Source organism: Sinohyriopsis cumingii, chromosome 4 (assembly GCF_028554795.1).
Source record: "Sinohyriopsis cumingii isolate HCF-2022 chromosome 4, ASM2855479v2, whole genome shotgun sequence".
In the NCBI taxonomy this organism is placed as follows: Eukaryota; Metazoa; Mollusca; class Bivalvia; order Unionida; family Unionidae; genus Sinohyriopsis; species Sinohyriopsis cumingii.
In genome coordinates this window covers 75,447,599-75,474,310 of record NC_142964.1, presented here as the reverse complement: position 1 = coordinate 75,474,310, position 26,712 = coordinate 75,447,599, and the positions used below count along the sequence as shown (strand labels likewise).

The following is a 26,712-nucleotide window of genomic DNA, read 5'->3' as shown; positions in this document are numbered from 1 at the left end:
TGTATGTATACACATTAGGCATGTTTTGAATGGGCTGCCAGGTGTGATTGTATATATTTGAAACATGTTTTGGACAGGCTGCCAAGTGTGATTGTATACACATTAAGCATGTTTTGAATGGGCTGCCAGATGTGATTGTGTATATTTGATGCATGTTTTGGACAGGCTGCCAAGTGTGAAAGTGTGATTGTATACACATTAAGCATGTTTTGAATGGGGTGCCAGGTGTGATTGTATATATTTGAAGCATGTTTTGGATAGGCTGCCAAGTGTGATTGTATACACATTAAGCATGTTTTGAATGAGCTGCCAGGTGTGATTGTATATATTTGAAGCAAGTTTTGGACAGGCTGCCAAGTGTGATTGTATACACATTAAGCATGTTTTGAATGGGCTGCCAGGTGTGATTGTATATATTTGAAGCAAGTTTTGGACAGGCTGCCAATTGTGATTGTATACACATTAAGCATGTTTTGAATGGGCTGCCAGGTGTGATTGTATACAGTAGAAGCAAGTTTTGGACAGGCTGCCAAGTGTGACTGTATACATATTAAGCATGTTTTGAATGGGCTGCCAGGTGTGATTGTATATATTTGAAGCATGTTTTGGACAGGTTGCCAAGTGTTATTGTATACACATTAAGCATGTTTTGAATGGGCTGCCAGGTGTGATTGTATATATTTGAAGCATGTCTTGGACAGGCTGCCAAGTGTGATTGTATACATATTAAGCATGTTTTGAATGGACTGCCAAGTGTGATTGTATACAGTAGAGGCAAGTTTTAATAGGCTGCCAAGATTCAGCAAAATTGATGCTATGATACATTGGCTTATCAGAGTATTATGCCTATTTAGAGATTAGTCGTGTGACAGAATTTCCCTCTCCATTACCCCCCCCCCCGAGAAATGATGTTTTACAAGTTGTTCTTTTCACAAGGGCTATTACAGTTAAACAAAAATGGAGGACCTCACATGTGTTCTAATTTCAGTTAAAACAATTTAATGAGTGATAATTTAATTTGAATATAGGGCTGATGTAAGATGTTGTTTATCAGATAATAAAGCATGAGATGTTTTCTTAAATAGACCTTTTGAAAAGTGCTTTGGTTGAGGCAGAAATTTGGATGACCATTGTTAACATAGCACACTTTTCTATGAAGAAGGCACAGTATTACACAATTATGTAGAGCATTGTCATATCAGGTCACTATCATATTGGTCATGAGTGACCTTGCATATGTTGAGTTACAGGCAAGTAGCATGAAAGTGTTTTATATCATGCTGTCTATATTTACCTCAATTCCATTCTATATTTCAGACTCAGGTTTGAAAATTGACATAATCAAGATTCGTATTGACAGCAAAACATTTGAAGATGGCAACATTTCATGGATGCTTTGTAGTGACAGCCAGTGTGCTCTGCTGAAGGGTAAATTGAACATTCCAAGTGCTAATTTTTCAATTCTCTTCATTTAATGTAGTATAATTATGTAGTTTTCTAGTTTATCATTTTGTTTTAACTCTCAACATGCACTGTAAAATGTTTACTTTTTAAAGTTTCAGCCTACACCTCCAGCAGCTTGTATCCCCCTACCAATTTTAACAACAAAAAGCATCGAGGATACAAAAAATGCATAAAGCTTACTCTTTTCGTTCATTCGTTTATAATTTTGAACTCAGTTGCCACCAAGCGGTCCCTTACATTGTCACCATCTTCTCATTTAAAACCTAGTGGAACTTTAACATGATATCCCTATTTGTGTAGGTGAGTGTGTGTTGTTCACACACGATTAGTGATAGGGGTGAAACAATACACCTGTGCTGCATATCAATATGATTCACAATACACAGCCTGTGATATGATACATATTGATAAACTTGATTGTCTTTTCATCTTTGGAAGGTAGGTGGTGCCTTTTTATGTATGTTGATATTGTTGCTTGTATTTCCAATATGCAGATTTTATATATATATATATATATATATATATATATATATATATATATATAATAATGAGGACTTTGTATAGCGCCTAATCTTTAGAAGCTCTAAGTGCTTTACGACATTAGACAACACCTATAAGATAAGAAACATAATCATATTATTACAAAAATAAACAACACGAAATTAGAAAAACATTAAAAAATAAAAAACATGCTGAGAATATTTCAGGTAGGAAACATTATTAGGTCTTTAAGTTTGTTCTTGCAGTCGAAATAAGTGAGTTTTGAGAGCCTTCTTGAATATGATCACTGTGTCTTTGTGTCTAAGTTCAGTGGGCAATTCATTCCACGTTGCTGGGCCATGGTATGCAAAAGAACGCTGTCCATATGACTTTGTTTTCATAGTGGGAATAATGAGTATACGATTGTCAGAAGAGGAGCATAAATATCTTGCTGGTGTGTACACATGGGTGAGGTCAGATAGGTATGTTGGACTGGAGTCCGACAGTGAAATGTAGCACAGAGAACAAATTTTGTGTTTGATTCTGGATCGAATGGATAGCTAATGTAGGGTACAGAGCATCGGGGAGGTGTGCTCTGATCGTGGTACTCTAAGTATGATCCGAGCAGCTGTGTTTTGAAGTTTTTGAAGTTTTTGGAGTAGATATTGAGATAAACCAGACAGAATTGAGTTACAATAGTCCAGTCTTGAAAGTACTAATGAACACACATACAATGGAACCCCGCTATAACGTGATAATTGGGGTCCAAAAAATTGGATAGCATTAATATTGGGGTCACGTTAATGCGGGGTTATACAGTATTTTACTTTTCAGAGAACAACTCATTGGCACATAAACGTGTATTCACATCTAATGTGTATGATGAATAGGGTATCAACACCGTTTACTATCGTGCCGTTGGGGCTTGCAATTAATCCATAATATCTGTAATTCCATTGCCAAAATTGCATACATATTTAAACTATTCAATAATTTTGTCACACATCATTATGTGTCTGAATTCAGTGGGGAAAAATTAACAGCAAAATTAGGTTAAGAAGGACAAAGCACGTGCACGGTTCATTACGTTCCAGGGTCTATGAACAGTGTCTGTACAAATTTCATACTGCTAACATTTTCATATGTGTTTCCATGTACATTTATCCATTGCAAATTTCCAATAATTAACGCCTATTCGTTGAACGACTAGAGCAAGAATAATTAACAATCAACACATGCTTTCAGCGTGTATATAACTTTTACTTAAGATTTTGTGAATGTCAAAAGAAATGTGTGAAAACTACTATACTAATTATTGCTCAAAGTGTAGAGAACGACTTGCGTTTGTGAACTTGCTTTTCCATAATGATAATTTTTTAAAATAAAAAATAGGAAATTAATGACAAGTTCATAAACAAACACCATACCCATGTAAAACCCAAGAACTAAGTGCAATAGGCCTGCAATGGTCACAAGTCATGTTTATACATTTTTTTCAGCTGAACACATGTACAATTTTATACCCTTTCAGTATCCAGGTAATAAAGCAGACATTATTTACTGGTCAACTGATTGCATCTAATAACACCACCAAGTCCAGCAAACATGTTGGCGGCTTTCGTTTTTTTATGTTTTCTAAATTGTGAGTATCTTTTATCAACCACTGCATTGTCTGGTGCTTGGTTCTGTATGCAATTAAAGAAGAAACACTTTTCTGCTATTGTTTGAGCAACGATTGTATACAGAATTAATTGAAGACAATCACAAGACGACTTACTGGCTTTACTCATGGATCAGTAGTAAGTAACATTTCCGATAATGTTTATTTTGGCATAACACTTCAAGAACCTGGTGATATTGTTAAATTTCAGAAGCTATGCCACGATTGTATCATATTAAAATTCCTGCACGAACTCTTCCCCAAAATGATAATAAATGTTTTACACACTATTACTCGTACTTACAAAAAAATTCTTTCCCGGTACGAGAAAAATACACATGTATTTAAAATTTCAGGAACCATGCCATGATCATATTAAATTGGAATTCATACCTGATCTCCTCCCCATAATGATAATACAATTTTTATACACTATTTCATGTACTTTGAGCAAAAAAATATTTTTTCATGTGCGAATGAATATATGAAATTTCAGGACCCATGCCACAACCGCGTAATGTCAGAATTCACAATATAGCGGGGTTGCACTGTATATATAATTATCATATATTTATATGCAATTCTTATCGACGACAAGATAACAAAAATACCTTCAAACAGACTACCTCTTCGTTGTCAATGAGTTTTATTGAATGTTTGAGGACATTTCATGGTGGCTCCATTTAACTTACTTTAGCCATCAGGCGCTTTATTTTGCACATCATGAATACTTTGAAAACATCTTATTACTAATTTCATTTCTCACTTAAACTTGGAAAACAATTTGATGTTATCTTCTTAACAAAAGATATAATGCAATTTGCTTGTGCAAAGAAAATCTCATCTGGAACAAATCCAAGCATGGGAGTGAGGATGAATACCAACAAAATCTGTCACATTCCTACAGATACAACAGACCACTGCATCCATATATTTGTTAGTGAAGAAGGAAAACTATTGACAACACCCAATCCTATTCTATATTTTTTGTAACTTAAACAAGGTGATAAACTTGAACAGTTTGAATTCTGCCCCATTCTTGATTCTGTGCTAATTTTATTTATTCCATTGGCACCTTCCTTTATTGGTTAAATATCTCAGCATAAAGAGAGAAATTCTAGTTTTGTTCCCCATGTACAATTTAAGGAGTGAGACTGCCAGGATTTTATTTTAAGGGAAAACTCTCCCTTTGTCAAAGAAATAAGGGGCAGTGAAAATAGGAGGGGGGAGAAGAAACAGCCATAGTTCAATATTTACCTAACACTTTAATATCTGTCTCTCTTTCTTCCTTCTCCACTTTCTTAAAGCTCTACTGAAATCAATATCTTTAAAAGATGTCACCTCTTGTTGTATAAGCATTAATCTGTAAATTATTTATGAGCATACTCTGTTCTTTATCTGTCTATGAATATTGTTCTGTGCTTCCTACTGAAGGATCATATACATAGCTCTCTTTGTCAGCTTGGATATGTTGGGAAACTCATCTTTATGACTGTTATGGAAAATTTTCCAGAGCTCACAGATATTATCCAAAATAGGATTTTTCACTAACATAAACTTACTTTCTTGAATCAGTAATTTACTGACTTCCATGCCAGATTTCTTATCTTTTCCATAATGCTTTCTTAGGAATTTTAGTCCATCAATGCCAGTCTGCTTGTGCAGAGAAAGGTATTCAAATAAATATCTTTACTCTTAATTTCATTTTTTTTTCATCCTTATTTATTCAGTTTTTCTTAACCCCGATATGGATATATGGTCTTGTAGCTTATGATCCACAGGGCTGAATTGATTGATAAAAAATGAAAATTGTTTTATACTTTTAAATTGTCTATTTTAGTTAGGCTCAGTATTTTGCCCTTTCTACATTTGATTTTGAAATACCGCTGAATGGGAGATTGACTGTCTTTCTGTCTGTTTTTTATTATGTGACTCATATTTAACACAAATAACTCACAGGTATGTCCATCAACCCTTTCCCAGCTCCATTAATTCGATATAGTTCATAACTTTAAAAATAATTGTCATCATTACAATCATCAGCCAGTAATTGCCAAATGAAATCATAATCAACAGAGCTGGGAATCAGAAATTTTAGATTTTCTAGGTAGTTCATATTTTAAACATGCATTTGTAAAACTTCCTTAATGAAAGTTTCTGACTATGACATAACAATGCTTATTCATGGGCAATCAGATTTAATTTAACAATCATTCATGTCATGCTTGAATAACCCAGATGTGTGAACAGTTGCCTTCCCCCAAAACATGTTCTGAGAAGAATGGTTAAATAAAGTTAGCATACTTCACCGAGCACATTTTCACATGTGGGGCTTTCAACTAATTTGCATGAGTTCTCGTACATCACTGTTTTCCAAGTTCGCAAATTTATACAAATTTTTGCAAGATTTATGCAATCACACATACTGACACCATATCTGTTTAAGTACTTTACATTATCAGTGAATGACTTTTACGTGGTTTTTCTATTGCTTTGCCAACTTTTCCTGTTTGTCATGCAGGGAATAAGCTACATTAATTTCTGAGTGGTGGTTATTGTTTAACCTGGAACAGAACAAGCAATAAACACCAAAGGAAATTTAGTGGATCATATTTGACCATGCGACACACTGGAAGTGTAGCTTTCAAATTGACCAATGTAAACATGATACATTTCATCACAGAAACTTTGAGTAAATGTGGTTATTAAATGATAAGTAAATTACTTCATTATACTTGTAGAACACGTTTGGAATGTATAGGATATGTTGAACATGCTGCTGGGTTAAAATAATTAGCAGGGGGGGGGGCAGATTATGAACTGTGACTTTGTGTTAATTTGTAGAATTTGTATTCTCAATAGTCTTATTTGTTTTTACTAACAGAAACGAGTGTCTGTGACTACAGAATCTATTTCAGATGAATTCTAGTTTTAAAGAATAACAATGCAAACTAATAGAATAATTAATTATGACTGCTGAAGACTAAAATAACATACATACAGTAAGTATCATTTTGTATCAGTTCTCCGTCTCTTGTATGGACATGTGTATTGTTACAGCAAAAGTATCGCTATATTGATGAATCGTTTTGCCCCTAATTAGTGATCTAGTTCATGCTGATCCATATGCTCCAGATATTTCCATTTTTTACGAGACTATGCTCTTAAAACAAGTAACAGAAAAGAGTGACGACAACAAGCTTTGTAAAATTTAACAAATAATTTATTTCCCTTGAATACAAAATGAAAAATGAGAAAAAAAGAACTTACAGAGTTGCGAATTAAAACCAAATTGTATTCCAAGAATTAAAAACACAAGTCAATAGGAATAAAAAGTCCTGAATGACACTGAGTTCATGTCCCGATGAGATCCAGAATTGAAGGCGATGACATGTCTGTCATAGTCAGCAAAGTGCTGATGTGTCAACAGTCTCTTGTTGAATCACAGAAATATCATTCCAGATTTGAATACAGTATAAATTCCAATGAATGTCTTTATCCAAGAATTTAGTCTGAGCACTTCTCTATGTCCAGAGAAAATAATCACTTGAATCCAATAATTTGAAGAAAATAAAATTCAGCCGAAACTGGTCACAACATAATACAGCTTAAAGTGCTAGATGTTAAAGCACAACTGGTGAAATCTTCACAATCACAAAATATAGTTATCTGCTTGACCCTAGGTCACATTAGCATTTTCTAAAAACAACCATTACCTAATGGAAAATAACTTTCTAGAATGTTTTATTGAGCCTTGTTTACTTACAACACAATAACCTATAAAATTCATGTGGGAATCTCCAAAACCCTGACCCTAATCAACACATTTACCACTTCTTATTTACCTGAATAATAATTTGGTTAATAACCTCATACACATAGAGTATAATGAGGCTATTTTTAGTTGTTTACATAAATGAAATATAAAAATAAAAACAAAGTCAATCAGGTCAAGCCGAAATGAACTTAGTTTTGGACAAGGTCAAGTCCAGTAAACAATGTTACATTACAATAACATGTGATGAAATTTAAAAATTTAAAACTAACAGAAAAACAATTTAAATTAAATATACATAACACCATACATTTCTGTAATGTTGAGATGTAAGGGCATATTTTTCCTCCTTTTTTATCAATTTTTTGGAACTATTAGAATTAGACATTGCATACAATGGATGCAAAGTGTTTGCCTTCTATATATGTGTAAGTCTTGCGTCCACACCTTCACTGAAAATGGACGCTTCCAGCATGCTACAAATGACATTGAATAGTCCCCTCTTTAACATAGAAAACTTCCGTTTGGTTTGAAATGGGAAGAAGATAACAATATCATGAACTGCTTTGTGACAATCCAGTTATAAATTATAAATGTGAATGAAACTAGTAAGTTCTGTACATTTTTATACCCTTGATGCATTTTGTTTTTAATGTCAGTAGGGGTACAAGCTGCCAGTAGTGTAGGCTGAAACAATAGATATGGTTTGGTTTTATGTTGTACGGCACTGTAAAACAAATAAGTTATTTAGTATAGAGGCAGTTGGAGTAAAGGGACTTGCCCAAGGACAGTTCAGAATAGCCAACCAGGACTGATCTGATGGAAGGATTTGAACCCACACCTTTTCTCACGAGTGCTGCATGCTAACTACTGAGCCTCCATGGCTAATTTGAAATTAAAATAGTTACATGTTTCCCAGCTGCTCTGGTGGTCTAGTGGTTTGAGCGTATGCCTCGGATGTGGGAGATCTCAGAATCGAACCCCTGGCTGAGTCATACCAAAGATTATAAAAATGGTACAAAAAGCTACCTTGCAAGGCACTTAGCATTAAGAGGTTAGTGTTAGGACTGGTCTGCCTGGTGTCAAAATAATGTGACTGGGTTGGACATGATGCTACATGTCTGTGGCATGATGCCTCATGCTAGACATCACTATAAACTGCTAAACCGCAGACATTAGAGCGATATGACTGAAAAATTGTTAAAGCTACATTAAAAATTCAAATCACACGCACATGTACATGTTTCCTCTTCAGATTGGGAGTACATTAACTGCCATGCAAATTGAGCCCTTCTTAGCAAATTAAAATTGTTCACCATATCTTTTGGCTGTTTTATGACAGAAATACTGAAAAGTCATCTGCTTGCCAAGATGATAGCCGATAAGAGTAGTCTACCCTTGTATAGAGGGATTGCTAAATTGTCAGTTACTACTTCTGCTTTTGTCTGATCAGAATGTTGTTACAAGAGGCATAACAGATGTGATCCACTTTGTGCTATTTCACTATACTGAGTAATCTTTGAGAATTTTCTCACCATATGCAACTAGACTCCCTCATTTTTCTTATTCAGTTTTGCTCTTTCATAGATATAGATATATAAATATTTTGCAGTTTAATCATATAACTCTTTCATAGGTTAAGCTAATCTTAATTGCTTTCCCATTGGTCTTTGGCTCAATGAGTACTCTCCCTTTTTGGTAAGCTGTATCTTAATTGATCATCATATTCCTTAGACAGTAAAACCTGTCTGGAAAGACCACTGCTATTGAGACCACCTGTCTGGAAAGACCACTGCTATGTGAGACCACCCATCTTGAAAGACTAATGCTATGTTTGACTGCCTGTCTTGAAAGACCACATTCTCAATCCAGATTTATTGATTATATAGTGGTATGACCTGTTATGAGAGACCACCTGTCTTGTGAGACCATACTTTCTTGGCAGAAGGGATAGTCCTTTAAGAGGGGTTCTTCTATAATGAGATCATTCTTTGATTTATCTGGTATTTGTCTTAACTCGTAGCATCCACTTCAATGTAATATCAGCACAATGATTGACTGCTTTCAGTGGTACATGCTATTATTTTGCTCTCTCTTATTAGTTATCAGCAACCATGGGATGGATCAAATGTTGGATGTGCTGGAAATTCAGGCTTGCAGAGAACAATAATCACACCGTTTAAGCTGTATGGAGTGCATTGTGAACCATACTTGCAATATTTACTGCCACTGAATTATAGACACACCCATGGGATTCCCAATTTGTTGCCAAGAAATGTATAAAGCTTTAAAGGAAAAATTCCAATTCTGAGCACGTATAAGATTTTAAGATTGCTTCTGCCTCATACTAAAGTAAATTCTTATATTTTTTTGGAGAGTATCAATTTGCACAGTTTCACAAACATACATTTTTTGTAAGTACTGAAAGTTGTGAATATGCCTCCGATGTGGAAAATGGCTCATGTTGTCTTCCTCAGTAGATCATAACAATATTTCAGTTCTTGTTATATAGGAACATTGAAATCCTAAATAATTTAATTCCCATGAATAAATGTGAATTTGTTGTATTTACTTATGTTTACGTCAGGTACCCCTGAAATGCAGACAGTCACAGAGATGAAGGATGAAGTCAGATTCTCCTTGACAGCCACATTGAAAGGTGGAAAGGGGGATAATGCCTGGCAACACACACAACTTTTCAGACAATCTACCAGTGACACTTCAGTATCACCATTTGAAATTCAAGTCTTCTTCAAATGATAGAGTGTTATTTTATCATGTATAATCACAAAGTTTGTCATTTATTGTATCTTTTAATAATAGTATTTGAAACTTTTGCATCAATTGGAAATTGATGGTGTGGGTGATTAGCAAACAACATCAGGCAAAAAATTGGAATTAATTGAAGATATTAAATAGCATAAAGGTCACATACCATAAAAATAGTAAATAAAATCTTTCTTTTTGTTCATTTAGCATGAGCAAATACAGTTTTAAAAAGTTTGGTTACCCAACAAAGCTGTCAAGATGCCCCCCAATTTCCATAGTTCCAGTTACACTATAATTCAGCTTTTTCGATTTACTATTCATTACATAAAGATTTACAACAATTATTAGATACAGAGCAACATGAGTATGCCAAAAAAAGTATAAAAATATCTTCTAATATGAAAAAAATATATTTTCATTCATCTGCATTATGTTTGATGTAATTGGAACTTGATCAGATTGATTGAAGAGGTCAGATTATACCATATATTAACAACAGTATATAAAATATATAATTAATTTAGCCATACATCATTTCATTAAAAAAATGAAATTTTGATTTATAGCCTTCATGAGCTACTTTAAAAGTAAATACCAAATAAATAACATCAAAGACAAACAGTAGATATTTATACAATTCAAAACCCACATGTTTAGCAATTGTGTTGTGAGGTAAGTAAATGGTTATTTCAGTGTGTCGAGTGTGTGTTTCTATATATTTCAAACTATATCAGTTATCTTGTTATATCAATTTCTCATAAATGTATAATTGAGTAACCAGCTGTAGTCAGAATGAAACAGTGTGTACTGTAGTTGGAATGAAATTGTGCATCATTGTGCATCCTTTAAGGCACAATCTTATCCTTATTATGAATTTATTGCTTAAATGTTATTTCTTCATAAAAAAGAGAGCCCTAATAATAGGATATGTCCATGAATACTTAGTATGATACGCACTCTTATTAGAATGTGCTTCACCCAGATCATGCAGTCCATTACAGGTGACATTCAATTCACGTCAGGAAATTCTTGGGCAAATTATACCTCAAAGTTTTTAAGTAATGATTATTTATGCAAAATTTTGTCAGTGTGTGATGAGTTGTGTGTGCATGCATGTCCATGAGTCACAGCATATATGGTGTCATTGTAGAAACGAACACAGTGGCACAAATTGAATGCTTCATTATAAATGGAGTTAAAATGAGAGCATGTAAAGGGAAAACACATAACATCTCAAACAGAGAATGGTATTTTGAGATTCATTTCATCCTGCTCATCACTGGTTTAATGTAAATAACATATGGGAATCTTATTTTATCCCTTTTGATTAATGTGTCCCATGTAAATCATCTCTCTCTCTCTTGTTTTAATTATGCTTAATTATATTAAACTATATCAGCTAAGTGCTTGTTTATATTTTAAACCTGTCATGAGTTGTTCATGTATACTGAAATAGAAATGTAAATTATATTAGGTGTAATGAGAAACTCTGACCGAAATGTTTTGCTTTTCCAAATCAAGTCAAGCTTGTATGTGCAGAAATAATGTCATGGTGTCACTTCTTGGATTAATAAAGTGTGGCTTCAGTTACCTACCAATGGTACTCATTGAGGATTACCAGGTTTGTAAGGATCTGACACAAGTAAAACTGATAGCTGTTCTTATCTTTAGTGGACAAAATACCGATTCAGAGTTCACTGTTATTGACTTTACATCAAAGTAAACACACTGCTCATTAACACCAGCAGCCAGAATATGTTTTTCAGGTCTGGCACAAGCTTTTATAAGCTTGGTTACTTGAAGCTAAAATTTAGTTGCACCAGACTGTGTTACTTAGAATGCAGACAATTAACAAGATATCGGATGAAGGATATTGTCCAGATAAAATTTTGTCATAGAATTTTTTATGTTGAGACATTTTATGTGCATTTTCTGTGTGTGTTTAATTTAATAGAATATTTCAGAGAGGATTTTTGAAAAAATATACTTTGAAAATATGCTAAATAAAGTCATGAATTGTATTTAATTATTTCTATGTCACTGGGTACTTTGCAATAGGGGTGACATAATTGGACTTATTATATGCTAATTTTTTTTCTCTGTTAACTTTACATTGTCAGAATCATGCAGTATTTTATGATATTGAACTCGCATGCAATTCATATTGAACTCGTGTGAATAAAGAACTACTTTCTATTGTAAACAAACAATGGGCGCAGACACCATCACTTTTGATTTATTTTATTTGTCTGCGGATGAAGTAAACCAACTGAATGAACTAAAGCAGATGTTTCATGGACTGCCACATACCAGCTGCTTTGGCACATTCTGCATTAACCTTTTTCATACATTGTTTCGGATTTAGGCTAGCTCTACACTAGACAACAGACAGGGTCCTTACAAATAACATGGAAGTAACAAGGCAAAAACTGTCTTCTTTAACAGGTAATAAGAATGGCCAAAATTATACTTATAGTTTTACATCCTGAATTTCCTCAAAATGTACTTTCTTAGTTCTGCAAATCCAAATTACATGAGCCATGTCATGGGTTCTCGAGCTTGATTACACATTTTGAAATTGTACTGTAATTTCAACTATATTCCAAGTGCAGTTACATCCTCTTTACTGCACTCAAAATGAAATAAATATTATATTCCATAGCGTCTTTTTGATGATTGCAATTGAAAGACTTCATATTTTTCCCACACTTGCAGATGTCAACACGCTTTTCCATCGCTGCTTCAAATCGGTGTTATTTCATGTACAATTTGCACAGATGAATCCAGTCCATAATCACAACAGAAATACCAAAATCTATTCATTCCAGATCAGATAGAAAAGTTTTGCAATGCGCATTCATTCACAGTATGAATCCAAATTTCAGTTTTAAGTAGACAAAAACGCCATTTTCTTTCAAAAGTTATATCTAGCGTGCGACTAAGTTCAAATTTATCTGAGCGGAGTTATTGTGCATTAATAATGTTATGTAATGATGAATCTGCACTTGTGTATTTAGTTTGGAATACGGCATACATTCAGTTACTTTGTTTCATGTAATGTATTTTTATTTACATAATTAAGCCTTAGGTATAATAAAAAAAATTAGCATATAATAAAAAGGTTACTGCATTTGTATGGGAAAATATGAACTCGTTTTGTCGAATGGATATGCTACACTCCCAAGGTTGTGCAGTATTCCATCCAAAAAACTCATTCATAATTTCCCATACATATGCAGTAACCTATAATTACTTCTCTATGAATGATTACTTCTGCATGTTTATTATATGCACAGTAAATTTAGCTGCAAGTAGTCAACAGCAAGCAGATCGAAATTGATGATCACATAGGAACTCCTCTTAGCTGATATACTTTCAGTAAGTGTAATAAACAGTTTTTCTCTTCTTCTGAGTTGTTTTTCTTTTTTTTACCAGGCATAATGTGTTTCTTGTTCCTAAGGCTTGATATTACCTTTCATGCGTTCATATGTTGATAAACCCCAATTAATAAGTTAGTCGATCAGTCCATGTGAGTCAATTCTAAATGCTAATAAACTGTTATTTGGATTTAGTTTTACTGATGATTGTATAGTGTTTGCACATGGTAAGCATCATTTTCTGAATTTTTATAATTATTATCCTAAAATCATAACTTATTTTCATAAATAATATTTTCATGCCAGAAATATTAATTGAAAACTCTCATGTTCATCAGTATTCAAAATACACTGTATTTCAGGTCATCTATACTGGTAGATATTATGCACACTGCCTGGCATCACTCAGTATTCCTTTGTTCATATCAAGAATCTTCTCAAGATTTTTTATGTGGTGCCTGGTTTGCATGGAATTTAGAAAACGGCATATTAATGAAGTAGAGTGGGAGTTTTCCAATTGCTATGAAAACTAGAACTAGGACTATGTATCAGTTGTTTCCATATTTACTGTATAGCATGATCAGGTTACATGCTGTGGTTGGTGTCAGTTTTGACATCTCAAATAGGACTGACTTTTTTGGTTAAAATAATGGAAATATGCCTCATGTTGGGATTGGGATTGAAACCTTTATTAGATCCCAAAATTAAAAAAAAAATGGATGACTAAAAAATAAAATAATAGATGTCCCCACCCCCATTTAGATATATTTTTGCTTTTCCTATGCTGATAGATAACATAGTTTCATGAAATAAAAATATCACTACTGATTTACAAGGCGTGATGCCCTGTTAGAAAATATGAAATGATAACATAGACAAATGGTGATGATATATTTCCTACAAAAGCATAAGGCATGATACCTTGTTTTTAGTATACATTACCACCATATCTTAGAGGCAATGGTATTGTCTATGTCCATCTGTCCATCCCAAATCTTGTTAGAGCAACTATTCTTGTAGTTTTTCATGGACTGCTGTGAAACTTGGTGCTTGTTATGGTCATAAAATGTAGAATCACATGTAGACCAATCACTGTACTCCTGCACTTTTTGTTAAAGTTACTGTCTTTTTTTACTTGTCTGGATGTGTTTTTTTTTAAAGAATCTTGTTAATGAATAATCTAAGTTTTTGAAGGATTGCTTTGAAATGTGATACATATTATCATATTCTGAAGATGTGCACATTAATGATTCCACTGCATCCAATCAAAATTAAGTTGTTCAGATTTGAACACTGTTCCTACGTGATTGAGACAAGGGCAGCACACAACTTGAATGGATTGATAAATAAGCAATTTTCCACTGCTGGTCAGTGTTTGTACAAGTACTTTTCACTCAAATATACCTATAATGGCTTCTGTCCGGTACGATGTCATTCTTTCAATGTAAAACTTCAAAAGTATCTTTTTAAAGTAAATTGTTTCCACCATTTCTGACATTTACATTGTACCTCTGTTAAATGCAATTGGTTAGTTGACATTACATACTAAGGGAGGCAACTCATGAAATCTAATAGATGTCACTTAGACAAAGCACTAAAATATCTGTTTGATCTGCCGAGGTGTAGATAGGGTTATCATATCAAAACCTTGGCTAGCAAAGATGCTTTACTCTTCATATATTTATATCTACTGGTCATTGACCATAAGAACTTTTGGAATTACCTATCGTCCATCATCTGTATATCCTGTATCACAAAGTTGCTATTGCTACCTCTCCTGAACTAATTGGAGGATTGCCATGAATCTTTACACACAACTTCATCCCAAGGTCAAGTTGGTTCTAACGCCAGCACAACCTCTCTGAAACAACATTAGGCATTTGAGGCAATTCTTTATGTGCCCTTAAAAGGGCTGAGGGTAAACCTCTGAAGTTGGGAACATGAACATCTCCATGTGTTCAGATGGCATAAATTTGTGTCTAGTTTGCCCCTTGGACCTGTTTGGGGTGATCAGATTGACAGTGTGACAAGACTGCTTTCCTTCTTTTCATGGATTAAAGATGTGTATGGTCAATCAGCCTTGTGTGACTATTTAATGCCTTCATGGCAGGCTTCACAATATCTTAAGTGGTAGGCAAGCAAGTGCTGCCACTTGACACTTTACCACATACAGGCATTTTTCTTAATTAACTGTCAAGTGGAAGGCAAGCACTGGACATTTTAATGTCTACCATTATCCCAAACAGGCATGTCAGGACGCGGGGAGGGGGTAAGTAGTCTGGCCAGGGGCACCAACCATGAGAAATGCCATGGATTTGCTATTGATCACATTCTGGCCAGTTATTTAATTTGGGCTAACCTAACACCAACTTCAGTGTTAGCCACACTTGTAATTAGGGTCAAGATTTGCAGTTTTGTATAACTTTCCTATCCAGCACAATTTTGATGAACAATTTTGTGTACATAGTGTACTTTATAGGTGATGAAAAATGAAATTTAATCCAAAACTGGGCTGAAGTAGCCCTAATGTTTTAGTGGTCTTAATCAGGCGTACAATGCTATAGAGTAAATTTAGAAAGGTGATCACAATTATTAAATTTAAAAAATTAGAAGGTTTAGTCAAAATGGGTTTTCGAGACCAAAATGAAAACACTTGAGCGATTTGATAGTATCCCTAAAAAGGGATGTTTTACAATGGTGCATACTATATTTTCTGCTGCAGACATCATCTACACAGCCTGCTGCACTTGGCACAATAAACTTTTGTTCCGGAAATGGGCCTAGCTCATGTTTCTCCGACAGCTGTTTGGCTACCTCAATCAGACTTGCCATGGGGTGATTTTGGTAAGCGTTACCATAGTTATGACTCACAATGTGGACTACGAATTGCCACAGCTTAGATTTTGATTTATGTGACTTAAACGACTGCCACATTATATATTTTAGAGTATTAATGAAGTGGCTGGCCTTCTTGTCTTCTAATGCTTCCTGCAGCCCTATATCTAGAAACTGTTGTTTGTCTGGGTCGTTTCTTCTTCTCCCATCACCTCCATCTCCTTTTCCTCTGCCTGTTAATTACATGATTCACTGGATCAGGCGAGGTCTGGATTGACACCTGGGATGGCAGGGACCGACCTGGTATTGGTGAGCATAGAAAGACCACTGAGGTGGCGCCCCAAAGAAGGAATGGTGAGAATGGTGGGAGGCCAGGAGCCAAAAATCCCAGGCAAGGACATTTCCATGGGTCAGGGAAGACTCAGGGGGGCATAGAACATTACCATGGGGAGGAAATGTGAGCTTGTGTGTTACGGCTGCAACAGACCTGGCCATGTTGTTGAGGATTTAGGAAGTGTCGTCCGACAACGATTAATTTGGCGACTCCGAATACTGTTAAGAAACAGAAAACAGTGGAGTTGACTAACACAGCGGTAGCTACAGTTAATGGTGAGATGGCAACTGTGCTATATGATACCATCTGTAGTTATCCGGTCTTGGTAGATAGTAGATATGTCAAGCCTGGAGATTACACAGGCGAGACGGTTGAAGTTCAGTTTTCTAACCGGACGAAAGATAAGCTCCCAGTTGTTAGCTTAACATTGATCTTGATTCGCCGTATGTAAAGGGACAAATTCAAGCAGCATGTTTGATGGGACTGTCTCATGATGTAATATTAGGGTGTAGGTATGTGTTGCCACAGACTAACCCTATGAAGTGTATACCTGTACAAGGGGGGTCCGTTGAAACGAGGGCTATGAAGCGAAGGTCAGGGTCAATGCCTCTATGACCCACAAATTCGCCCATAGACAATTTGCTACATGGTGAGTTGAGGAAGCTTCAAGAGGAAGATTTGTCTCTCAACAAGGTACGCAGGTACGCAAAAGATGGGTCCGTACGGAAATTGCCAGACGGAGAGGTGAAGTTTACGTCGAAACGCGTTATTTTGTACCGGTATGCCAGGAAAGGGACCGATATGTTTAAACAAGTTGTTGTGCCCATAGCAAAGCGAGCAGAAGTGCTTAGGGTGGCACATGAGGGTCTACTTGGAAGCCACATAGATATGGCGAAGACCAGATATAGGTTAGCGAGGAAGTTCTACTGGCCAGGTGTGTAAGAGGATGTTCGGAGGTTTTGTTTGTCGTGTGACAAGTGTCAGTGGGTAGCACCTAAGACATCCCATCGCCCAGTGCCACTAGGAACCACCCCACTGATTTACAAACCTTTCATGAGGGTGGCGATGGACCTAGTAGGTCCGATAAAGCCAGCGGCAGAAAGAAACAGGACAAAGGAACGTCACTTCGAGGTGGGTGACAAGGTTATTGTTGTTGCTTCCATTAGAGCACAACAAACTTCAAGTCTCTTGGAGGGGACCATTTGTGGTAACAGAGATAAAGGGTGAACAGAACTACTGTATCCAGGTAGGAGACAAGGAGAAGCTGTACCACGTAAATCTCCAGAAACGTTACTGCGAAAGAGACAGCCACAGAGTTCGTGGTTGCTACAGTTGTGGCTGAAGAACCAGACGACAACGGAGGGATGCGGAAGTACTCCCTAGTTGTCCCTTGACGAGGGAAGAAACCTACGTTGACCGTGTCCTTGACGGGACATTAACATCAGAGCAACGTAAGGAAGTGGAGTCGTTACTCCAAGACTTCTCAATTGTCTTAACAGAGCGACCTGGCAAGACGGAGTTGGAGGAGTTTACCCTGAAGTTACTGGATGAGAAACCAGTGAAGTTGAAACCATATCCGCTACCCTATGCAAAATTAGAAACTGTCCGAAGTAAAATTCAAGCTATGATAGATTTATAGAGTTATAGAACCATTGACCAACTGAGTCGGCGTATAGCTCTCCTGTTGTGTTGGTACAGAAGAAAGACGGTACCCACAGATTTTGCGTCAATTACAGGAAGTTGAACAGGATAACGAAATTCCAGGTGGAACTGTTACCTGATCCTGAGTCCATATATGCCAGGGTGACCAACACAAAGTAGTTTTTGAAAATTGATCTGTCAAAGAGATACTAGCAAATTCCAGTTTGAAATGAAGACAGAGCAGAGCATGTTTTCGCAACTCCAGATGGTACCTACCTGTGGGTAGTCATGCCATTCGGGGTCCAGAATGCGCCGAGCGTCTTCACACCTATAATGCGGAAATTGCTTGAACCGTTACGGGGAACCGGAGTTTCAAACTTCATGGACAATTTACTCTTAGCGACAGCAACTTGGGACGATCATATCATTATGCTGAGAAACGTTTAAAGCAACTTCGACAAACAGGACTAACCGCAAGATCATCTAAGTGCCATGTAGGGTTTAGGAAACTAACCTACCTAGGTCATACCCTCAGCAAAGATACGATAAGCATAGATAGTTCAAAGGTCGACCAACTTAGGGACGCAGTACGACCGACCACTAAGACGGAAGTTCGATCTTTCTTGGGACTGGCAGGGTATTATCATCGATATGTTGCTAACTTCAGCTCTATTCCTAGCCCATTGACTGACTTGACTCGGAAAAAGGCTCCAACAAACGTTATATGGACAGACGCATGTGAACGAACATTTCAGACGTTGAATGACAGACTGATGTCAGACGCAGTAGTGAAATTGCCTGATGTGAAACGAGATTTTGCTTTACATACTGACGATTGTGATAGATGTTTATAGACAGTACTATTACAGGACTCACGGTACTAATTCCACTCCAATGGTAAACATATGGAAACACTGTCATATTCAAAATTCAATAACTTAAAATTTATGGGTGCTGATAATGACACCTATAATTTTTCGTGCACATCTAACCTTGGTGCAAGCTTATGTGTGGAGAACACCATATGACCCGCGGCAATTTGTTTACATACATGTGCATGAAACACGTGTTATTGATTCTGCACCAAATGAATCAGGTGCTACTTTCAGTATTGAGTACTCCTGAGTCAAGCCTGTAAAAATGCTAAAATTGCATCAGTAGAAATTTGTCAATATTTTTTTTACATTACATATAGGACAAGCTCTCAAAAGATATTTTTCCTAAAATTTTAATTTTCATTATTAACCAATTATGGACCACCAAACCTGTAAATACTCTGTCATTTCTTCACCCATTTCTAGACTGGTTCACAGTTCTTCCGTATAATTAGTACCGTGTGTCCTACAAGAGCATGACGGAAACATTCCCAGTTACATACAATAGCAGGAAATTGTCAACTGCAGAATACAATTATTCGGACTCTGAGAAAGAATGTTTGGCAATTATCTTTGGGATATTTAAATTCCAACGTTACCTGTATGTACGAAAATTTATTTTAGAAACTGAGCACCAACCACTCGCCAAGTTAACAAATGGACGATTAATGAGATGGTCATTATTTCTACAACAACAATACCGAGACCAGTCACCCTCTAGATAACGATAGCCAAATAAAGCGAACACCTAGTAAGAAGGTATAAATTCATAATACCATACCACCAGTAGCAACAGCTACATTGGTCCTGGCAAGGAATTTCTTGATGCAGTATCATCTCTGATGAAAAAACATAACGTCAAAATCAGACGAAGACAAAAATCAGACGAGGACATACCGCAATTCATCGCGATCAGGAATTTGTTGAACGATTTAATCGAACACTTGCTGAAAGATTGTTTGGATATCAGTATGCAAAGGAAATAATTCAGAAACACAAGAGATCTCATGCGTGGGTTTTAAGACTACCAAGTATGATAGCTGCGTTAAATAATGAAATTATTCGTGCTATTTCTATGAAACCTAACAATGCAATCACAAAAATAAACCCATACCAATACAACGGCATGACTCCTTTTCAAAACAACCAGTACTAGATAATGTGACTGTCAGATATTTATACGAACCTGGTGAACTTGATGGTGGTTAAAAAAAGAGCGACTTATCCTGTTTGGAGTATTACGATACATAAAATTTCCAGCGTGGTAAGATCCACGGGTGGACTTGCAATCTACTGATTAGATTCAATTGCCCATCAGCGTGGATTTGTACGAAAGCAATTACAAGTAATTCCTGAAGACACACAATTACCACCGCATTCACGTTTGTGAACTAGCGCCTCAACGTCGATTACATTGAAAACATGTCAGCATCTGATTTTCTCGTATGTGACCAAAATTACTATTAATTCTGTCGTCGGTAAATTGTCTTGGATTATTATTTGAATATTGCCACAACATTGCTGTGTTACAGCTTGCACAATGATTATTTAGCTGCTGCTTCAGCGTCATGATAAATTCAACATCGAGATTAAAGTCACGTTTATTTATTTTTTTTTTGTTGCATTGTTTATAACTAGCTAAATTCTTTTTCTTAGTACATCATTATCAATAACATTATCGCTATTACCAGCAGTTTCTGTAAAGTCAATAATAATCCTCCGCAGCTGAAATATTCTTCTGACTCGAGACACTGTGAGATAAACTAAATTTGACCATTCGATACGATCGTCACCAATCCAAATATTAATATCAGAAATAGTTAATCCTTGAGAAGAATGAATCATTATAGCATATCCTAGAGTTTATGGAATTTTGTCCATCGTTAACACGCTCTCAGCCACAATGACAGGAATTAAAACAATATCATTTAAAACAAGATTTTGTTTCTCTGACGATCCTGGTACATCAACTTCAATATTTTGTCGTCGCGTATCTGCTGGTCGATAACACAATGGTATGGGTAGATTTGAAATATTTTCTTATGCAACAAAAATAATTGTTGTTGAAGTTTATCACGAGCTATCTTTCTACTTGCAAATATCAAATCATCTGGTCTCCATAAATTTCAAAAATTGTTAATAACAGTGTATGAAATAATCTCATGCATTATTTCACACTGAATTTTGTTTGATTGTAGTCTGATTAATTTCTTAAAGTGTTTTAATTCTGGATCAAGCGCTATATGATCATCAGGTATTTCTATATAATAATCAAAAATTTCCTCAGCCTTTCGTGTGGAGATAATCCAACAAAAAGTGGCGGTTGACCATGATCGCCACACATTATTACAGCAGTATTTTTTGTCAACAACGAATCAAGAAATATTTTTAATGTCTCCAGTGACACTGTACATATTTCATACCAGATAATAATCTTAGGAATATATTTTTCACACATTCGTTCAGGAGTCCATGTATCTCCCTTCTATCGAAAGAAGCTGTGATAAGTATGAGATTTAACTCCTCGTTTGTTCATTTCTTTGGTGAGTCTATGTGTAGGTGTTAAAACAACGATACCAGCTTACTTTGAAGAACCGACGAAATAACTCAATCACACGTGTTGTTTTAACAGAAATTCCCGATCCATTAAGATAAACAGTCTTATGTCTGGCGACAGGATCATATACCGATGGTGCTGATGATAATTTTGATATTTTATTATTTTTGTAATAAATATATTTGATTTCAACGTCGGCAGATTAGGAATAACGAAGTATCTTTTCTTGTTTTATTCTCCATTCGCCACATAATGCATAAGCGCCTATATGTAATTGCTCTAACAATCATGCATGGTTTTTATTGATATAAAATGAATATGTAGCGACTCTAACGACAAATTCAAAAAATCTGTTTATCATCGATAATAAATTTATTGAAACATACACAAGTATTGGTGATCTTAAATGCGTAAACTGTTGTGATTCACCATCAATATAACTCACAATTGTACCTAATATAGTTCCATTTGGCAAGAAAACTGTTTCTCGACTCATAAACATATTTCTCTTCGTTGTATCGGTAATTATAAAATCTATTTAAGCATTATCTATAATTAATCCTCTACAATGTCGTTTATGGTCATATGATCCTCCTTGGGTAAATTTACGAATTATTTTTCTGCCAAGATCTTTTGCGATTTTATTCTCAAAATCGGTTATATCAGGATTTTCATCATCAAAATATTTCTTTTGCTGTGGTAACCAAACTTGTTTTTGCGGACTATATGATATAATTTCTTCACTTACTGTTAACAATAGTAGTATTTTTACATCAAGCATATACCATAATAATATTGTTGGTGCCCACATTTTTTTCTGAAAAATGTTTGCCAAACCAGACATAACAAATTAGATGAAGATTTTTAGCAAACTTAAATGACCCGATACAAGCCAATCCAGTCAGGTCAAAATCTGGTAATGGTCCGTTTATCGATAATCACTCACATTCTTCCATATTATAATTAAGACAAGAAAGAATGTCAGCAAAAAAAAAAAGCCTCGTGAGGTGCCAAGAAAGATCCTATGGAAAGGAACAATAGCAAATATGAAGGGACCTCATGAACGATAACCGCTCATCATGCTACGGTTTAATTTTATTTGTTAAAAATTACATTTTAAATACATATTTGTAATATAAAGAACTATGAAATGAAATCCTGTGACAATTATTTATGATTCTTAGTTATTACAACACCGAAACTTTGAAGAAAGGTATCGATATAGACATAGACTACCAGCAGAAGAGAGATTCATTAAGCTGATACACCAATCTATGTTTCAATCCTAGGTGACAGTCAAAGTTGAGAAATTTGTATCTCTCTCGCGCGCAATTCAAAATATTAGATCAGAATTATCTCATGAATACGAAACAAAAAATATTATTAATACACGTGTGCAACAATTGAGAAAGATTACGTTTGATCGTGAAAATAAAAGCAGTGTTAGTGACTGTGAAAGCGAAATTTATGGCAACAGCGGGCGTTTCAGCTTTGTCTTGGGTAACGGAATATGAAATGAAAACAATCACAAGATAATAATATTCATTCATTTTCATTTCTGATATTTATCCTGACTGAAATTTATTTCTGATAATACTATTTATTCTCATTCAGCCCTATAATTATTATTTTTTGTATCATTTACCACAACAAATTATGAAATCAGTCCTTTTGTTATTATTTTTAGTAACATTTATCCCAACAAATTCAAAAATCAGTGAAGAATAAGATTTTTTAAAATTCTGATAATAATATTTTTTTGGATTATATTATAAAATTTCTTCTGATAATAATATTAATTCTGAGTCTGAAAATAATATTTTATTCTGATAATAATATTTATTTATGATGCTGATTTTATTATAAGAATCTGCAATTCTGATTAAATTTAGCCAAAAATTCGTCGTTTTTCATTGATTTTAGTCGATTTGTTAGTAGAAAATCTGTTAAATTGCTGCTTTTCGAAGGTTCAAGCCTCACGCAGTTCTCTAAGTGATTTTAGAATTTATTGATAATTTTGCTAAAAAAATTTTAAATCTTTAGTATCAGAGTCATATTATAAAAAAAACATTACTTCAGACTGTGTTTCATCAGAATGTAAAAAAATTCATCAAAATCAATTAGAAAAGCTCGTGAGGTTTGCCTCACTCAGTTCTCTAAGTAATTTTAGGATTTCTGATAATTTTGTTAATTTTTTTAAGTAGAAATTTAATCAGAATCAGCTATAAAAAAAGCATTACTTCAGGCTGTTTCGTGAGAATTTATAAAAAAAAATTCATCAAAATCAATTAGAAATGCTCGTGAGATTTGACCGTTCGAAAATCAGTAATTTTACAGATTTGCAAAGATCATTCAATAATAATAATAATAATAATAATAATAATAATAATAATAATATTATTATTATTATTATTATTATTATTATTATTATTATTTCATAATTCTGATAATAACATTTGTTATGTAAGTTTCTGTTTTCAGTGGGATTTTCACAATTACGAGTACCATTCACAGCATCAAATTATATAATCTGACTGATTTTCATGATTTTAAGTAACATTCACCCCATCAAATTATAAAATCTGGTTTGAACAATTTCGAGTACCATATACCCCATCAAATTATAAAATATGACTGATTTTCGTTATTTTAAGTACCATTTACCTGATATCTGGACTAGAATCAGTAAAAAATAAATTTTGTTATAATATATTTATTTATTCCTTGACATATTCAAGGGTGAAATCGTCATTCGTCGATGCAACTGCTTTCCCAGCTGCATTTAGTCTCACGTTGCTACTCTCGGGGTGATCAGTGGTATCCTTTGCAAACATCATTGACGGACCAGCTGACCTCTAGCAATCAACGGATATACGTCTAAATATTTTATTATAATTGTTATCGTCTAACACGAAGACCACTTCCTGCTACCAGACTAGCAGTTATATTTTTTTCCTTTTCTGACATGGTCACACCAGCCAACTCTGCTAATTTTTGATTTGCAGCTTGATTTTTTTTTTTACTGACATTTGCAGGCATAACCTCATTGCTGGATAATTTTCGGGCTGTGGTTTTCTTCGTATTAATCGTGCTAGTCTATCATTGATTGCCGAGAATGCTTTACTAGCAACATCATCAACAACAACAACAACAACAACAATACCTTTATCACGAACAACTTCAATAGCTTTCATTCCCAGTTGTTTTGCAATCGGTATTGCTTTTGGGGCTATCCTTCTAAATAGACCCTGAACAACACCGCCGAGTCCATTTCCGTAGGTAACTTGGTATGTTGGTAATCGCGAATTGAGCATTATGTATAGTCAGCTTATTGTATTGTCACTGATATAATTACATGCCCTCAATCATTGTGACAATCATCAACGATTTCATCGATGAGAGACCGATATACAGTAATGTCCTTGATACCGCCTGTAAATAATCGTTGACAAATATCAGCTGCTTCATTAATGATTTCTGGGAAATTATTACCGGCTCGTTTTCAGCCAATCAGAATTCTTATTGTTCAACATCAGCAAGTATGTTATTAGGACATGGAGTGCCACTCCCCCTGGTACCTGAACCAATACCACTTCCAATTGCTTCTTCTTCCTCAATTCGAGGTGGGCTGAATGGTAAAACTCCGGGTAAGGACGTTCTTGTAAATTCTTCGACTTGTTTCTTAAAAGTTGCAAATTTATCTTTATCGTTTTTACTGATTTTAGGTATATCATGAGACTTTCGAAATACAAAAAGTGTCCAATTTTATTCTGTAACACTGGTGGTGTTTGGATCTATTAATTTATCACGATCTGGTTCGACTGTTGCAGCAACCTTTACAACATTTTTTGAAGTCATTTACGACCTTCTTTGGTAAATTGTGTTGGTGGTTTTGGTTTTGGCGTAACAATATCCCATACATCGCCGACCTCCTCATGGACTTTGTCAATACTCTCAAGTACTTGTTGTATTTCTTCTTGTAATTGTGGTTGAGCCCCAGCTATTTCAGCTGGAGTCCTTGTAGAGTCTTTTTTGTGTGTTTTTTAATTCTTTCTGCTATTTTTCCAGTTGTTTTAGCGGTTTGCTCCAACGTGGGAATAAGACCTTTGGTAGCCGCTGCAACTCCTTCGGTAGCCTTCGTAACCGGTTTAAATAATTGTTCTGCACCTTCTGCAAATTCCACCTGAAGACTCCTGACGCGCTTGTTGTTGCTGCTTGACAGCGTCACGAACAGGGATATATTTCTTAACTGACTCCAGTCGCTCTCGAGCGAATCTAGCTATGCGAGATTCCATTATTGATATAATAATGATTTAATTACTCACACATTACAGCAGCATGGACAGTGCGACCAAAAATAGGTGTCCGACGGGTAAACAAAAACACGCATTACAAAATTTGAAAAACACGAACTACAAAGATGAAGAACAAAATGAGCTAAACCAATTACAGAAACTCTCGGATTTGGTTAGAGGCTTCGTTCAGACTTTATCACGCTTGTATTTTTCATTTTTGTCGCATGAAGTTTTATTTTTCATAAATGGACTTTAAAGCAAGTGGTCTGTTCATCCTCCCTGCTGCTCTGGATAATATTCAGCCAATACGGGTTATTGTTTAGTATATGAGGCTGTGTGTCTGTCAATGTAATTTTAACATTATATTTTCCCTTGTCGCTATGTACGCCCGTCTTGTGAAACAAAACGGTTACAGCGACAATAGAAATTGTCACTTTTAATTGAACATTATATTTTCTCCTGTCGCCATAATGACCTATAAAATTAATCCGATTGACTTTTTAATATTAAATTCCTCTTATCGCCATTAGGGCCCATTTTGGAATGGATGTTGTATATGTTAATTCCCATTGTCTCAATGACAACCATATTGCTGATATTCTTTCTTAGGCGATCTTGACTCTCACTCTTAAGTAGGCAGTGTTAGATAA

At 35.1% G+C, this 26,712-nt stretch overlaps 1 protein-coding gene across 1 annotated transcript in view; it reads left to right on the top strand.

The window, feature by feature from the left end:
• The window catches only part of LOC149801475 (peptide-N(4)-(N-acetyl-beta-glucosaminyl)asparagine amidase-like), a 32,638-nt gene extending 19,086 nt beyond the window's left edge, over positions 1–13,552 (top strand). The window contains exons 6-7 of the mRNA XM_089955624.1: positions 1,318–1,428; positions 9,967–13,552. Of these exons, the coding sequence (XP_089811750.1) occupies positions 1,318–1,428; positions 9,967–10,139 (284 nt within the window). The 3' untranslated portion in view covers positions 10,140–13,552. The remainder of the gene's footprint in view (positions 1–1,317; positions 1,429–9,966) is intronic.
• Positions 13,553–26,712: the final 13,160 nt, after the last annotated feature.